Here is an 18832-nt window from a genome sequence, read left to right as displayed (position 1 = left end):
AACATCATCGTTACAAGCAGATGTCTCATGTTAAGGCTAGATTTCACAGTGTAAACACTTCTTTTCCTAGAACTGTATTTACTTTTAGACTAGAATATGTCTCAGTGATTCCTATGAATAAAATATGCAATCATTATCACAAGTGTAACATTGTTATACTGGCAAACAATGAATGAACTAACTTTTATAAAGCACAGGAATAAACGATGCAATGGAAACGGCAAATGAAAAAACTCATATTTTGAGGTAACTAAATTAGTATTAAAAAGGGGTCTACAGCTGTATTTCCACATTAAAGTCAGCTGTAATTATATTAATGCTTAAAAAAAATTGAAATCAACGCTTAAACATGTGAGCTTCTGAAGCAAGGTGATATGTCAGATTTTGAAACAGATATAACAGATTTTGAAACAGGTCAAATAGTTGGTGCCCGATCTGTAGGTTTGTGAGTCACAGAATTGGCAAAATTATTTAATGTGTCGAGGAGAAAAAAAAATTGGGAGGGTGTCAAAACCACGATGGCAAATGGCTAAAGCTACAGGAAAGAGGAACAGTGAGTGGTCAAAACTTAAGGGTCACTGATAGGGATAGATGGACACGTAGCAGCATAATTAGTAAAAACCGCAAAACAACAACCTCAAAAATGACCACAGAATTGAACCTAAATCTGTGTGACCCAGTACCAATGCAAACTATGCATCATGAGCTTAACAAAGCTTATATTTAGGACAAGGCTGCTATCTGTAGCCAAGGCCAACGCGAAACAAAGCATAATGTAGTGTAATGAATACAAAACCTGGACTTCTGAACAGTGGAATGTAGCATGGTCTGATGAGTCATCTTTTACTATTTTCCCTACATCTGTATGGGGTAATGCTCAGAGAAAGCCAAAGGAGCCCTTCAACCCACATTTGCCTGTCATGTTAAAAATCATGGTGGATCTGTTAAGGTATGGGCAGCCATCTCGTGGGAGTCACTGGGTCCAATTATTAGTCTGCATTGTAGAATTATGGCCAAGGTATATGAAGTCATTTTGACCATGTGCACCTTATGATGCAAATATTTTTTCATCAAAATATTCCCGTATGATAAATGACCCCATACACACTGCTAAATGAATTCAAGAACACAAGGACAAAGTCAAACGCCTGCCATGGCCTCCCCAATTACCAGATCTAAACATTATTGAATCTTTATGGAACGTTCTGGAATATAGACTGCAGAGAAGATTTCTTTCATCTCTCAGAGAACTGGAGGCTTTCCACCTCCAGAAAATGATCCAGTACCCAACAGAAACAGTTAAAAATTTATATAACAGAATTCCAATAATGAGTGAATAATGAGTGAAGCTGTTCTGAAGGCAAAGGGCAGTCCATCTTCCTTATTAGTTAATAAATATTCATATATTGTTTGTTTCATACCACATTATTTTGTCTACTATTTTGTAGTATGATTTCACTGATTTAAACTGGCGTGTCTGCTGCATCAAACTGTAATAAGATGTGCACGGTACAGTGATCTAGTAACTCATGCAATACTTGTACTGTCCAAACATATTCCTAGAACTGCAGAATGGTAATTTTACAATAAAACATGATATTGTTTACAGACGACTGTGGAAAATGTGACAATATTATTACAGCAGAAAGTAACAGCAACATTGCAGACATTGCTAATCACTACAGTATCCACAATTGATTTCAAATGAAATTATGTGTACTTCAGGGCCATAAATTCATGGTCTTTCTCTATGTTTTAAAAGAAGGCTGAATTTGTGTTGTAAATGTCACTCCCGAACATGACAGGCAAAAATTTATCAAAAAAGGTGGGGCCAGCACAATTGTGTTTGGACAGGTGCACTGCAAAAACCCCTGTGTAGAGGGCAACGCCAGTTATAAATGGACCAGGGAAGAGTGTTTATGGAGCTGTAGGTGTGACCATATACTGGGCATTCAAGATGTAGCCATGTTAGTTAAGTGTTTTTGCCCTGGATATGCGGACAGATGGCATTCATAGCAACAATGAACACCAAAAATAAATCAATTGGTTAATATCTTGTCTTAATGAAATTAATGAAACATTTGTTATTTTGCTGCACCTGAGCAGTGACTTATGTTTACATAGACATATGCATGCTGGTCTACATTGTTTTCAGCATTATTAGTGTACACGGCCTAATACATTTACTGTGTGTTTGAAATACTGGCAGCCAGGCAGGGAAAACTCTCTATAAATAGAACAAGTAACGGAGATACTCCAAACTCACTTGATTTATGAAAGGTATGTTCTCCATAACTTAATTAAACTGCAATGCTTTGGCAAAATCCAAACCACGCAGTAACATGCAAACCATCCGTCCTGTGCTACTCTGACTATGCACACAATGTTCCCCCAGACACCTGTCGCATCAAACACCACATTAAAGAACTATTCTTTGATTGTGAAGTGTGCTTTGGAGAAGAGTGTATGAGAATTGTTTGATTATCAGTTTCTCAAAGACATTAATCATGCTAATCTATCTATCATGTCCTTGTTCAAATATAAATGACCTTAAGTGATTAAATTCTGTATCATGTTGCTGGAGTGAAGGTAATGTAGACTATTGTAAGTTGTGCTTTGAAGTACTGGGAGTAGAGTGTAATGAAATTATCTTTGTTAGCTTGATCCTGGTGTTTTTTTAACCAGTGTTTCTACCTTTTATAAGATTAAATGTAGTCAGGTGATGAAACATAATAGCTATGCATTTCCTGTAATATGAATATGTATAGCATACATAAGTGTAATGGCATGATTGGCATTGCAAACTACCTGTATGTTTATGGAATGGATTCTCTGCCGATGGCATAAATGATACCCTTGATCTGCTGGTGCGTATGGGTGGAGTCAATGTGACCTCACATAAGGTAAAGCTAACGGCCAATAAGAAATACACCATGGTGTACTGAAATGACCCAATGGCATAGAAGGATAAGACAGCTGTCATGTTTACAGCAACAGGTACGGAATAGGGAATAGGGGTAGGCCAGTACATGATTTGCCAAAATCATGATGGTAAAATGTAGGTTGTCAGTGGATATTTTTTTCTCATTAAGTGATGAATTGGTAGATTGGATTACTTGCTGTTTAGCTACTTTTAAACTATTTAATATGCTCTTCTATAAAGGCTGTGTTCTGCTCAGATTCACCATTCCTTCTTTCTCTATTTTTGCCTCCACCTCTCTTACCCTTTCCCAATTCTGCTGACGATTTCAGTGTCTGGTGACAGTCTCTCTCTCTCTCTCTCTCTCTCTCTCTCTCTCTCTCTCTCTCTCTCACACACACACACACACACACACACACACACACACACACCCTCTCCTCTCTCTCTCTTTCTCTCCATCTCCTTCTCCCTCGCTTTTTTCAGTGTAACCTCTCTGGAATGTTCACTTACTTAAGCCCTCCTGACATTTCAGCTATCTTCTCCACTCCCTTTCCCTCGCTTCCAGTGGCACTAAAGTGAGTGTTAATGCATTTCTGTTTCCAGTCCACCTCAGTGTAGGCGTAAATATGGTATAGCTGGGAATATAATGAAATGAGGTAACATTTAAGTACTCTGTAGAGTTCTTCCCACGGACATTCTATGGATCATGGCTGGAATCAATTTAAAAAGTAGATTTAGAGATTCATAAATAGATATAGACAACAGAAACTTAAACATAAAATGAAAGAAATAACGCTCCTTTGAAAGCCTATTTTTATTATATTTGAATGAGCTGCTTTGAACATTTGCATTTGTTTACGTCTGAAATCTGACAAAGTAATTGAAATGTATACAGCTAAATGTAAATGAAATTATGACACATTACTTAAACACTTACCTAACCCAAAGCCCTGTCAACTCAAATGATGCGTTAACTATCTACAGGGTCTACTTCCTCCATCTGAGTGTATATCTCTTGAGTTAACACTGCACTGAGAGGGAGAGAAGTTAATATCCTGCAATATCTATCCCTTCACACGCTGACACACTCAAACACAGGGACCCATGTTCAACACACACACACACACACACACACACACACACACATACAAAACGAGGTCCTGGAATATGTTTAGTAACTCTGCAGGGGCAGAAACAGGTGTGTAGTTCAGATGACACACAGTCTGCGTCCAGTTTGCGCATGACACACTTGCATGGCCGCTCACTCACTGATGTAAGGCAGCTCAGACCCACACATGTGCGAACACACACTGAGATGCACGAAAATAAACACAGCATGTCACATGCCACATGACAAGAGTCAGTACCTTTCAATGACCTTTACTATAAACCATGGTATTTTATGACCACTTAATTTAGTCAAACGCCATCACTGCACATTTTTGAGCACGTAACAAATGCAAATTCTAATAATTACAAGGGGGCAATGAGGAAAATATTGTGCTACATTTTGACCTGCTGAATTTGTTAACAACTGACAAAACACTGAACAATCTGCATAAGCGGTTTGAGACTAACGCTATTTTAAAAGGCTGAATCATAAATGGACAGATAAACAAAGACACAGGAGCAAGACGGAGCAAGTGGATATGGAACTGTGCAGCCACACTGAAGCATGCCTAATTCAAATGGGCAAACAAATCAGATGAATCAAATAAGGTATGCAATAAAGATTGATAGGCAAAGCTGCTATTTTTAATGTTGAGCGTGTGGTTTAGTATTGATGGCATTATCGGTATTTGGCAGGTATCCACCCAAGGGTTGGGTGGCTGATGGAGTTTCACTGTTTTATGATTCGGGGTATGGGGGTGGTTTTTTGGCAGCATTAGGGTACACTTAAGCCGCTCTGTATATCATTTTGTGGTTCTATCTGACAGTTCCAATGATATGAGTAATGGCTGACAAATATGAGGACAGAGAGGGGTTTATTCAAGGAAAAGGGAAAAGATGGGAGGAGAAGGGACATAAGGAGCAGAAAGGAAGAGGAAGAGAAAGAGAACTATCCTTTTTTAATATGGGTTAGGTGATAAGAATTTTTACTGAATTATTTTAAGATGTTCAGTGCAGCAAATATTGAGTAAAATTGGAAGAGTGAAGAAAGAACTATTTATTGACAGATGAGGACTACAGACTGGAGCAAATATTTGAAAAAAAAGGAATTTTAAAAGGAGAGAAATGGACAGGATGAAGGATGAAGAAAGAGTCTAGGTCAAGGAGCAGAAAAAACATGAAGTATGGGGACGCATATGGTGAAGTATAGTGGTAAAAAGTGAGCAGGAGAAGGGAAATGAGTGGGAGACAGAAAGGTAAAAAGGAAGAGAAGCAGGAAAGGGCAGACAGGAACTATGAGGGTGGAAGGTATAGTGTATCGTGCTGTAGTTTTATCAGACAGTAATGATGATAAGAATTATGGTCTGTATACATTCCAACTATGATGTCTTACTCTCCCTTCTCTCTCCCTCCCTCTCCTCCCTCTCTCCCCTCTCTCCCTCTCTCTCCTGTCTCCTTCTCCCTCTCTCTCTTCCTCCCTCTCCCTCTCTCTCCTGTCCCTCTCTTCCTCCCTCTCCCTCTCTCTCTTCCTCCCTCTCCCTCTCTTTCCTGTCTCACTCTCCCTCTCTCTTCTTCCCTCTCCCTCTCTCTCGTCTCCCTCTCCCTCTCTCTCTCTTCCTCCCTCTTTCTCTCCTGTCTCCCTCTCCCTCTCTCTTCCTCTCTCTCCCTCTCTCTCTCCCTCTCTCCTGTCTCCCTCTCTTCTGTCCCTTTCTCCCTCCCTCTCTTCCTCTCTCTCCTGTGTCTCTCTCCCACTCTCTCCTGTCTCCCTCTCTCCCCTCTCTCTCCTGTCTCCCTCTCTCTCTCTCTCTCCTGTCTCTCTCTCTCTCCTGTCTCCCTCTCCCTCTCTCTCCCTCTCTCTCTCCCCCTCTCTCCTATCTCCCTCTCTTCTGTCCCTTTCTCCCTCCCTCTCTCTATCTCTCTCCTGTCTCCCTCTCTCCCCTCTCTCTCCTGTCTCCCTCTCCCTCTCTCTCTTCCTCCCTCTCCCTCTCTCTCCTGTCTCCCTCTCTCCCCTCTCTTTCCTGTCTCTCTCTCCCTCTCTCTCCCTCTCTCTCCTGTCTCCCTCTCTCTCCCTCTCTCTCCTGTCTCTCTCTCCCTCTCTCTCCCTCTCTCTCCTGTCTCTCTCTCCCTCTCTCTCTTGTGAGTTGTGAATGGCACTGAATCAGAGAGTAGGGGAATGAAAGCCGACACAAAGGAGAGGAGAGCACTGTAAACACAGGGCAACCTGTGCACAAAGGCAAAGGAAAATGCACAAAAAGAAAGGCAGACGGAGGGGAAAATGAGAAGATAGAGGTGATATGAGAGGAGGGGAAAGGGATTGATACATTTATCTTCATTACTGTACCGCTTCTGGTGTGGTTGTAAACTCTGGATCCATTCTCCTTCGGCTGAAGGCAAATTTTTTTAAATTGAGGACTTTGTTTTCAATTTCAGGGGGATACAGAAGAAGATGAAATCAGAGGGAGGACAGAGTAGAGAAAAATCTTTTTGGAGAGAGAAAAACAGCAGGAACAAACCAGGGGAAGTGAAAGGCAAGATTTTTTAAGAGAGGTGGTTGGGCGGGGTGGGGAGACATTTTTGCATCATTGATAAGATTCTGATACAGTAATATAATCTGATGTGCCAGGATGAATTACCATATTGACAGGGAGATGGATGAAGAAGAAAAGGTTACAGTTTGAAGAGACATGAAAGGTTAGAAATGGAGATGAGCAGGCGACAGACATGGGGAGAGAGTGTAAAGAGCACACCATGTTCGAATACGGTGATATGATCGTTTTGATTTGATAATACGGGTTTACAATGCCTCATAATAAAAAGACCATGTTGTTAACCCTCGCTTGCCCTCCAGTTTTCTTTTAATTTTAATTCTTTTTCTCTTCCAATGAATAATAATCTTCTCTTCTTATAACTGCACACATCTGCCTTACTCTGCCTGTACAATCAGATAACATATTATAATAAAGAATTATGTTTTTTCAATTATTTAACCCCCAAGGATCATTAAGCTTAACTGAGAGCTTCACCGGTGCGAAGGTCATGAATCTGCCAAGTGCATGGGCCGATCAACTCAGGAGGTATTAGAAAACACTGTAATAAGAGATGCTGAAGTATTGGAAAACCTATAAAAAAAAACAGGACAAATGAGTCAGCAGGCCCTCATGGAACACATCCAAGCTTAGTGAAATAATCAATCCACCATTCAGAGCAATCACAAATCCATAACCACTAGTGAAATCCCAGAACACATGAACAAGGCGGCAACAATATCTACACTCATCGGTCTCACTGATTCAGGGAATTACATTGGGTTGGGTTATTCCTGGGGAAAATTTATCACGGAGGCCAGTCAGTCATACAGATGGAGGTCATCTGATGGAGGTTTAACAAATCTCCTTGATGCGAAACATTCTAAACAACATTTGGCTTCTAACATTATATATCTGGATTTTCAAAAAGCCTTTGAGAAAATCAGATGAGCACCTCAGTTCAGATGAAATCCAAGCAAATTAAGGAGGACACCTGCCAATATATTTCCTAAATTAGTTTCAGCATAAATAAAAAGGGTAATATTAAGAGGAATTCTGCCTGAAAAGTGTTGCATAGAGTGCAGGCTCTAAGAATCTGTATTGTGACTTCTGCTTCCCCTAATAGATATATAACTGACCTTTATAATGACATTAGTATGAAAATAGTTCATATGGTATTGGTATGTTCATATAGTAATTCACTGGTTATGTCAAACTCCGAAACTTCGGAGATCATTAAGCTTAATAAAATAATACAAGAAACAGAATGCACTGTTATATAGCAAAAAAGCCTAGTGTCAACATACAATAATCATATGCCTTTCTCAAGACCTCATATTGTGTTGTGTGCAGTAATATTCAGTTAGGTTTGGTCATCACATTATTAAAAATATATATGCTCCAACAACAGTACAGAGCAGAGCAACAAAACTAGTTCAGAGCCTTAAACAGATGACTTATGAAGAGAGGCTTACGAAGCTTTATCTCTTTGGCTTCAGCAGAAGCAGACCGAGGGGGATTTGACTGAAGTATTTACAGTTTTATGAGGGATTAACAAGGTGGAGTGAGTAGGCTATTTCAAGCGTACTCCTGTGAACAGATCCAGAGGTCATAGGTTGGAATTAATTGGCAAATTTCACAGTGACATTTGAAATAATTTCTCCACACAGAGAGTGATAAATGAATGCAATAACACTGCCAGGATGTGTAGTGGAGAAAGAGTCTCTAGAAACCTTGAAGACCAAACTAAGCCTAGCAATATATTTACTGTAGATAAGCAAATCGCAATCAAGGACTGAATGGCCTGTTGAATGGCTATACTTTCTTAAATTATGTTAGTTAAAGAGGCCCACAAATGTTGCATAACGTTTAATTATTTCCATCCTAAATCCTTACAGAGAAGAGCCTATCTCATGATTTATCAATTTTCAGGTATGTCATTTGTAAGATGCATGCCTGTAACTTCACAGAGATGGTTCTTGACAAGGTGAAATATGAAACCCATCCCAGTGAGGTCCAACACCACACGCTTCATTATATTAGAGTACAACGAAACAGAAGTGCTATGCTTTGCAAAAATATCACAACATCTAATCTGCCTGCCCATCCATCCACACACAGTATGCAAAATTGTTCTCCGTCTTATTACTCATGGGTTCATGGGTTTCTCATGGGTTTTCCAGACATTACTATCAGAGTCGAGATGAGATGATTGATGAAACTTGAAGTTAGAGGTCTGATGGATGCCACATGATCATAAACTGTTGAAGCATTTGGGTATTGTTCACAGTGTCGAAGCATTTAGGTACTGTTCAGAACAGTATTGTTCAGACCACAAGGGAAAAGAAGGGAATATGCATCTGACAGCCATCTTAATAGATTAAAACAGAGAAAATATGCAAACAATGTCATCCAGCAAAGGAACAAAAACCTCAAGGATCCACAAAGGGAAACAAGGAAAGTCACAAATGTTTGATGTTTACACAACCAGGCAATGATTTAAATCTCCTGCTACCTCTCAAAAAGTGTCTCCTTCTCTTCTACCTTCTACCAGTACCAGTATACTTGCTATTCTATGTCCGTTTACATTCACCCCAAGAATACAGATCTTGCACAAAGCAATACAAGGATCCAATGTGTCAATAAAAAAGCTTCCAAAGTTAGTCACAAATCTGAGATTTTGTTTTGGAGATACTGGCAATCAGCGTCAGAAATAGAAACCCCTTTTGGCTACAGACCACAGACCGTGAGTGGAAGAGCATGAGGTGGAGAGCTTTTTTTGCGGACGCAAGAAGAAATACTGTGATAGCTTACTGTCTCACGTCTGCATAATTCTATATGCCCTGGTATATGGACCTTAAAGCCACCTTGGTGGGAAGTGATGAGGTGATACAACCAGAGGGTAGAAAATCATGTCACAAACTGCATCATGCGCAAATGTCTGCGTATCAATCTCGTTTTTACGTGTATATGTGTACCCGCCCAGAACTATAATTATTGCTGTTTATAGGGAAGCATGCTCTCTAAATATTATTTCAGCTCCTAAAACGCCAGACAATCTTATTCATAACCACTAAATCATGGCAAGTGTTATATGAGCTGCTGAGCGCAGGGTATGTTTTTGCCAGGGCTTCGGCCTGGGGTGGTGGGAGATGTTGCAGGAGGGGAGGGGGGAGACAGGGGAGGGGCCAGTAATATAATACCAATGATGTAATTATGTGGTATGAAGCGTGAGGGAGGGAGAAGCCAGAGTGGAAAATGTGGGCTAACAGAACAAAAAGGGGCACAGCAAAAAAAGCAGAGGAGGAGATACACAAACAAGATAAATCCAGGCCAGAATAAAAAACGTAAAGACAGAAACTGCAGAACTCAGGGGAAATTGACATGGCAACATAAATTCCATACCTTTAAATTTACATGAGAATGTATTCCATAATTTCATACCAAGTCACGAGCACTTGCAAAACCTTCCCTTTCTTGAATCTAATGAAAAGATACCCTGCTCTCTCAGTAAAGAATTTAGGTGTGTATAAATGTTACTTTTTATTTATAAAAAGTTACAGCAAATATTAATTCATTATGTTGTGTAGTATAAGAAGCAAAAAGGTTTGCTTAAACACCAAGTTAAGAAGAAAGATGATTGCAGTTACATTGAACCATCTGTAACCACTTAGAATTAGAATTTAGGACCTACTGTAACTGAGGGGGGAAGATAAAAGGGAATGGCCATCTAACATCCTGAGGTGAAGACAGACAGAGAGATGATTACGCTTGTTTTGGCTTGGCCCTTTTCTCAACTCTTTCTGCCACCCTCTCTCACTCCAGCTCTGTCTCTCTCTCTCTTTCTCTCATGTCCCTCAATCAGTCTTTCTCAGATTTCATGTTGCCCAGTGATTTATTGTAAGACCAACATTAGTCTTAGTTGAAAAGGAGGAGACGACAGAGAAACAGGAAGCCAGTCGTATTTTAAACCCTCTTTCTGAAGCACAAACATTACTATATACAGGTAATAAATTTCTATGACACTGATAGACGCATTTGAGAAACACATAATGATGCTTTTATTGGCATGTTGTTGAAATGACTGGTCATACACACTATCAGCATAAAACTGTCTTGCTGTCCAATCTCTTTGGTCTCACAGTAGTTGTGAACTATGAGCTGAAGGGGTATGGGGAGGAAGAAAAACCAGGCCACGAATGTTTATAGTTGGGAGTTACTGCACTCTCCAAAACAAGTATTTATCACCCCACAGCATTATGTAATAATGAGATGGCAAGCCTCATTCTTAATGTCTATTTGTGGAAGCACACTTACACTATACTTATTTCATCATGTTGTGGATGTCTAATCTCTATCAGCTTTGTTGTTCCTTTAGCCAGTGATTAAAACACATTTAAAAAATTCACTTAGTTGCAGATTCATTCCTTTATTGAGACACATTATGAATCATTTACAGGAGGCCCACGGTAGTGCTTTAGCAGTGCGGGTTGGGCTTCTTGCACAAGGGTGGAACAACAGTGTCAAAACCGGGATTCTAACCTCAGACCCCGAAGTCACAATTTAAGAGAGCTAACGTCTACTCCTCCACCCCCTACCATTGCTGCCCAGCCTAACCACAACTAAAAAGCGCTCTTCTGGCCACCTGTCACTCTTTCCATCTTCTACCATCAACACATCCCCCCCCTCTAAAAACACCTGCTAGTCATCCCTCCTTATGCTTTCATTAGTGACGTGGTTCATTGCAAAAGTTCTCCATTGGAGTGTTATACTGTATTTGGTCCTTTATTCGACATAGGCATGAAATGGATGATTTGTATGTTGTGTTATTAAACGCTATTACACATTAATAATAGATCATTTGAATCATAAAGTTAAATAATGTTTACATGAAACAATTTTTAAAATCATCAACTGGAACCTGTTATAGGCTATAACGCTGGATATACTATAAATTCATTCTACCATATAAGTCTCTGAGCTTTTGTTTTTTCAAAGTATTTCACCACCATGTTGTATCTGGTATAAATAAATGTTTAAAACATATTACTTTGGTCACTTAGACAATGGCCATATTCACTTGATAATATCTATTATCAGTTATTTCTGTGCATGCTCACAGGCACCTGCATCAGTTGGTAAGCCAAACACCATTTCATTTAAAAATCCATACACTTTTGCATATGCATGTATATGCTTTTCATATTTCCATATTCAATTCAAAACTGAATATTCACACATGTCCTTGCAATAAAAATATCTGTGCTGACTGCCCATTACCTATCCCACCCTTATTTAGACCACAATTTTATAAGACCACAATGAGTCCCTTCCTGTTACCACTCATACAAAAAGACAAAAAATCAAAAAAGATCCACACACATGCCAATTAATAAGGTGGCAATATCTATGTTGACATTTGGATTTATCGTTTTGCATTTCTTTACATTGTATTGTCACATAATTCCCTGTGGATCTCTGTGAAATTCATTAAATAGAAGCTATTAATCAAATATTGATAATGAATATATAGAATATGATACATAATTTATGAATCCACCAATAAGAAAAGGAACAGGGGGGAGAGAGTGAACCAAACACAACAGAAAACAGATTCAAACAAATGAATACCAGGAGGGACAGGAATAGAGAGGGAGAGAGAGACAGACATACAGGCAGACAGAGAAATACACTAAAATGCCAATACTGGCATAGTTATACATATTGTATTTTTGTTTACAAAGTCACAGGATTTTGCAATGAGCTACAAGCGTTTCATGCCTTTACCTGGCTTCTTAGCTTCGGGCATGGCTGCACTGCGCTAGTCTGTCTCTGCCTCTTCCTCTTAACACCTCTCTTCGTCAGTGAGTCTGTCTGAGCGTCCTTCCTTTATCCTTTTTATTGCTCGCCACCTCACTTTTTATCCTCTCTCTCCACACTTAAGACTCCCACCCCCTTGAGAGAGAGAGAGAGAGAGAGAGAGAGTGGGGGGGGGGGGGGGGCAGAAAGAAAGAGACTGTCACTTGAAACCCAAGGGAAATCCAAGTTGTCCAAGGAAAGAGGGACCTGGTGCGAGAGGAGAGAGGAGAGGGTAGAGCAAGAGAGGTGAAGGGGTTTAATGCACTAACGAAGAGACCAACAGACTGACCAAGGTGTTAATTGGTTATCTCGTTAGGGCACGGGCCAGGCCCTGATCTAATTGACTGATACACTTCATTGATATATTGATTGACTGGCAGGTTGTCTGACAGGTTGTCTGACATGGCGTCATAGTAATTGAGAGGAGAAGTGACAGACTTGCAGTCTTTCTGAGTGTTTATTATGATACCTAGATCCCATCTCTTATTTTCACCATCTTGGGCAAGGGGAGGGTGTATGGTGACTGTTTTATACTGTACAAGCAACATCCACAGGATTCAGATCCGCACATAGACTACACAAATGTCAAAATGTCTGTGGTCCATACATAATTAATTTAAACAATTATCAGCTGCAAGGGTCACTTTCATTGATCACTTTTTAATGTCCATATTCATATACAAGCGAATATTCACACATGATCTTGCAACTAAAATATATCACCCTCTATCTATATTGGGTATTGGGACTGATTTGCTTGCACATTATGTGTTTCACCCTTTGTTAGAGCAGAATTCCATATGACAAGAACAAATCCATTCCTATAATTTCTAATAATACTTGCTACAATTCATAAAATAGGAATGCAATCTCTAGTATTTGGATTGATTGGATTTATCACTGTGTCATCCCCTGTGCACTTTTATAAAATAAATTAAATACAAGGTATTGATCAAAAATTCTTAATGAATTTGCCAAATATGATACATAATAGATGCCATTAAGGCTGCTTGTCTCACTAATTTAGTTTGATTTTCAGTTAGTTTTAAAACTTTTAAAACATTCCAGCTGATACATTTCCAGTCTCTTTACATTGATATGCCACCATGCCTCCAACATTATGGTCACATTCTTCAAATGTCATTTGTAACGTGATATTTCAGTGGCATTCAATTCATTGCACACTGGCATGACATTTGATGTCTCTTACCTAGAATTTGTACAAGATAAATGTCTGAAATTTCACTCCTGTGAAAAAATGTACATACAAACACAGTATGCACACAAATCAGTTCAACCTAGCCATTTTAGAGATTTACTCACCTGCCCTCCTGAAGACCTGTAGGCTCGTCATGTAGTGATTTTAAGCATTCAAGCATTCTGTGGTTCTGAGCTAGAAAACTAGATAAAAGTATATATTCATATTTCAAATGAAATGAAAAACGTATAGAATTGCGCAGTTTACAATGATGAAAAATATGTGTATAGACCAAGTGGTGTGAGCAGATAAAAATGATTGTGTTAGCATTTGGCTTTCATCTGTAAGCCAAGTCATGTGCCCACCAAGGACTTACTGCCTGACCTTTCCATATTTCCTTTCCCTGTTCCCTATGTCCTCTCCAGAAAACCTGGAATGACTTTCTCACTCACTTTCTCTGTGATAGCTCTGCCACTGGAAGAACAGCCCAAAAAAGTCACCCAAAAGGTCAACAGTGTTTTTTCAGAAGTCAGACAGAATGCATGTAAACTAAGCTAACAACTAGCACAGCACTTTTGAAAAATACAACATGTTCGAAGATGTCCCACATTCAAGTCATTATACATCAAAGCACTGCAAACTACCTAGATGGCAAAATGTTCCTCTACATAATCTGAATGAAGATAAATTTGGCCTTGTGGTAAAACAGGCAGAAAAAGCATAGAGCCTTTCTTAGGATATCCTGCAGTAACGTGGCATCACAACCATATAATAATACTCCTTTTATGGGCTTTACAGTTTCTCATGTCAGCTGTCATTACCCTTCCCGATGTTTTCCTTTCATCCCTGTTTATGGGGTCATGGACCTTCCACCTTCTCTCAAAACAAAGTGGAGCAACAGGTCAAAGGTTAAAAACTGCGCCGTTGATCATCTGACCTTCCTGGTTAATAAATATCTCCTTTCCATTCTCAGTCCCTGCCTTTCATTTTAATGTATACTGAGCAATATCACAGTGTGCGGAATCAGTGATGTGTGTCACTAAACCTCTTTCTTGTGTCAATGTGGTACTATAGCATCCTGTAATTGTGCACCATATACACAGAATTATGCATAACAACTGGTATAACACCCTTTTGTATCAGTCCACAAGTGTTTATATGAGCAAGGCATTGTTGGAAAATTACCTTTTTGCTGTTTTTTTTTTAATTATTATAAATCACATTAGGGCAGATTATGCGCTGTCATGCACATGTTTAAATTCATAGTGCTATTGGGCTATCCCTGTGGAAACAAATTTGATTGTTCATATTTGCTAAGTTCCCCAGCTTTCCTAATGCAAATGTAAAGCATATGTTTTCTGCATTATGTCTGGGTTGTTTGCTCAGACTACCACAAGAATATCCTTGAGTGTGGAGGATGTACGTTAGAAGCGAAAGCACCTCCCATCTGCATGCGGTTGAATGACATCATTGATTAAGACAAAATGACATTTATAAAAATAACTGACCCCTTTACTGACCACGGTACATCTAGTAACATGTCTGTTTTGGACAGAATTTGTAAACAAGTGCAGTTAAGGCCTGCTTTCTTTGTTATTGCCCGGGGCAGTTTTTTCCTCATTCTGGCATAAAGCTTGGCAAGGCATTCATAACCTTGTCATGCCAATAAACGGCCTTTTGAATTTTAGTTTGAGAGAGAGAACTTAAGACAGAATGAGCGACAGAGATTGAAGACCAGCTATTTTTAGTGAGTGCAATTTGAGATGCAGAAATCCAAAGAGAGGGAGGGCAGGGAGGAAGAGAAAGAAAGGCTACCTCAAACAGGAGGAGGTGCAGACAGGCTCACTCTTTCAGCATTACTACAAGATACAGGGAGCTGCAGCCATAGCAATCATACTAGTTATAATATTAAAGCCTATTTCTGTTTAATGTCATTATGTTTATAACCACTGTATTGTTTTCATTTCCAGGAGCGGCCATGTCAGATGTAGGTGCAAGGTAACTTTTTTCTTTTTTTGTTTGACTGAATGTTCACAGTGGAGCTATTTAAAATGAATTGCATTAAAATATTCTTGCCACAAGAAGGTATTTGCATTTTTTTGGTTTGTCTAATATGTCTTTAATTTCCCCAAAGAATGTGTGGGTATATGTGGGTATATACATGCCAGATGAAACCTAATTAACTACTGTTTACTCTAAATGATTTCATAATCTAAACTTTCATATTCTTTTTTTTTTTTGCACAGAATAGATTTTGGTTTACTGGTTTACTTTACTTTACTGGACTTTACCTGCTCCAGTCATTTACACATGCTGGTTATGTGAAGAGCATGGCAATTGTCCTGAGCATATGCAATTATCAGGATTTGGATTTACTTACCTAACTAAACCATTAGTCGCTTCAGCCAGCAGTACGTTTACGAAAAACAGGTTTACATTTGTAGCCCCAAACTGACAAACAGGCCACAGGTTTGTTGTCCCCTCCTATTCAGAGAAAATAAACATATCCTCACACACACAAACACTTGCAAATATGGCATGTTTTTCATGAAATCAATACGGTAAAGTCATACTGCCACAGGACCATGACAAAAAATCTATTATTTTTTAATTAAGCTGAAATATTGCTTGAGCATTAACGCTAAACATTTCTTGTATCCATCAATCTGTATTGTGCGTATTTAATGTTACAAATTCAAGAAAAATCAATACAGTCACCACAGTAATACAGTAATTTCTTATATTTCCAGTGTAAGACCTTCACAAACAGTAAAAAAAAAACAATGTTGATGCTCACAGACCTGTAACTGCTCTGGGTTATGGTGAGTTCCAGACCTGTAATTGCCCTGTATTCGTGTGAGTTTGCAGACCTGGAACTGCTTTGGCTTACTGTGAGTTCCTGAGTATAGCAACCGTATAATTATTTTATGCAGCTGGCATCAGCCACTGTCTACTAACTTCTTAAAATCTAAACATGCTTCAATGGTGGTGCATTCTTCACAAAGCCCTAATTTAAGCACCATCCTTCAGTTTATGACTGGGCAGCTGCACCTTTCCTAAACCGAGCTATTAAATGGTCACACTTACCAATAATGTTGCCACTGTCTGAGAAGCATATTGTTGTTCTCCTGTGGGTGTTGTACTTAAGGGCCAGTGTTGGGAAGGTTACTTTTGAAATGTAATAGGTTACAGATTACTAGTTACCCTATTAAAAATGTAATAAGTAGTGTAACGATTTTAATTTTAATTGAAATTTACGAGCGACGCGAATGCATGAAAAGTCAATGGCAGAGGCCGATTTTGCTGGGTTCTCCGTCCCTCTTGAGCACTCCTTCACTGTGACGTGGCACGAAACTCACTTGTTCATTTTTCAGGCAAACGACCAAACCCCCGCAAGGAAAGCAAAGCGAAATTCCACTTCGCCTTCAGTTAAAACACACCTAAAAGAAGGCATTCCTGCACAGGGAAAATATGCAAAGCAACAGAATTAATGTTAAATTCTACTTATATGGTTTTTACCCAAAAGAATATATTTGGATGTAACCCCTTTGTAATCACCAACATTTTGATTAGTAACTGTAATTTAATTACAGTGGCATATATTAACCTTTGTGCATTGATATGGAAAATATGTGAATATTTCTTATTTCTGTATTTTTTCACTGACACAAACAAGGTAGCATGAACTTCAGAGATAGAGACTAAATATGACATCTGAATGGAACTGGTGAAAAGAGAAATTGATTCACCAACTACATTTTCAATATATAACAAATAAACAGATTTCCAGACTGTACTAAAAAAGTTAACATTTTGTGGAACGGTCTGTGGACTGCACAGTAATAGTAAAAATAGTACAGTGACAGCATAGGACAGCATTGTTCTTGAGTGTTGAAAGAGAGGAATGTGCAAGCCCGGCTGTAAGCCAGTGAATGCGTATATTAGTTTCAAAGGGAGAATGTCTGGGACTTACATGGCATAAGGCCCTCATACCTCATGTGGAGTTTCTTACATTCCCTGTGATTCTAGAATGTGGGAAGAAGTTGCAAGTTTCATTAGAGATGTAATCGATCATGAATTCCCACCTGCGTGCAATGTCTATGACTGGAAGTCGTATGTGTACATGAAATGTGATCAGCGGGACTGGTATAATGATACTCTCTCTTATTCTTTATGCTTATGGGTGAAGCCTGTTTACACCAGTGGTACATAGCATTGCATACTTACAACAGTAAAATCTCATGAAATATGTTCAATCATGATCTAAATTGTACATGACACATATGACATCACTGACTGAGACTACTCCTGATTGGCCTAAAGTCATATGATGATAACACAATGAAATATTGTTTGATGTTATTTGCCTTACTGCTTTGCATTTATACAGCAAGGTATTATTGCAAAACACGGTTGTATGTTTAAGGTCATCTGCTAACCCTCATACCTAAATCTCCAGATACCTCATCTGGAGTATCAGAGTCACCTAAGGACATTCTTCTCAGGTGACGTCCATGTGTTGACCTGAGGGCAATAGCACCGCATTTAAATTGGGGACACAACACACATCACCTTGAGTTACCTTGAGTCACTACTGGTCACAGGTCACAGTCAATAGTAGGTCAATAAATTCCTTTATTCAAAGTGATTTGTGATTTGTGAGTCCTTAGGACAATTTTAAAAAGAATTACTGAACAATGAAACAGCCATAAAATAATACCTTTTCTGCTCTTATACAACAGTCTATAGTATAATACACAACATTAAAAAATAGTCATTAAGGTAGGTCTATAGTACGAGACACACTTAACAACTGTCCCTAAAAAGCTTTTTGAATAAAACCTATGACATCTACAGTGACGATTGTAGGACTGTAACAAGTAGGCAAACACTGACCTCTGGTGAGGTGCACGTGAACAGTCAAAGGAAGTTTAATTCAAATCTTAAAATTACAAGGACGTGAATATTCTCACCGCTAGTTTTTGTTGGTTTTTGGCATAGCATCTATTTTGTTCGCCTGTTGTTATCAAACATTCACAAATGCAGCCTACACAACATAGATACGAATAAAAACTATTCCTTAAGGAATACTCCATACCAAAACGCTCTACGTACAACACTATGTGTAGCTCAATACAGTGTTACAACTATTGTAACATATTTAAATGTAGATTGGCGACATTCCAGATTATATATTGTATACGCATTTACATAAATGCT

At 39.0% G+C, this 18832-nt stretch overlaps 1 protein-coding gene across 2 annotated transcripts in view; it reads right to left on the bottom strand.

Annotated features, from left to right (window-relative positions):
• Positions 1 to 12460, bottom strand: part of mybpc2a (myosin binding protein Ca) — a 50389-nt gene extending 37929 nt beyond the window's left edge. For both annotated transcript variants that reach the window (XM_036552837.1, XM_036552836.1), the window contains exon 1: positions 12343 to 12460. In XM_036552837.1, coding sequence (XP_036408730.1) covers positions 12343 to 12364 — 22 coding nt within the window. In that variant the 5' untranslated portion in view covers positions 12365 to 12460. The remainder of the gene's footprint in view (positions 1 to 12342) is intronic.
• Between the last annotated feature and the right edge of the window lie 6372 nt (positions 12461 to 18832).

The sequence above is a fragment of the Megalops cyprinoides genome, chromosome 19 (genome assembly GCF_013368585.1).
Source record: "Megalops cyprinoides isolate fMegCyp1 chromosome 19, fMegCyp1.pri, whole genome shotgun sequence".
Taxonomy (NCBI): domain Eukaryota; kingdom Metazoa; phylum Chordata; class Actinopteri; order Elopiformes; family Megalopidae; genus Megalops; species Megalops cyprinoides.
Note: the sequence above shows the minus strand (reverse complement) of the source record. Positions and strands in the feature narration are given on the sequence as shown.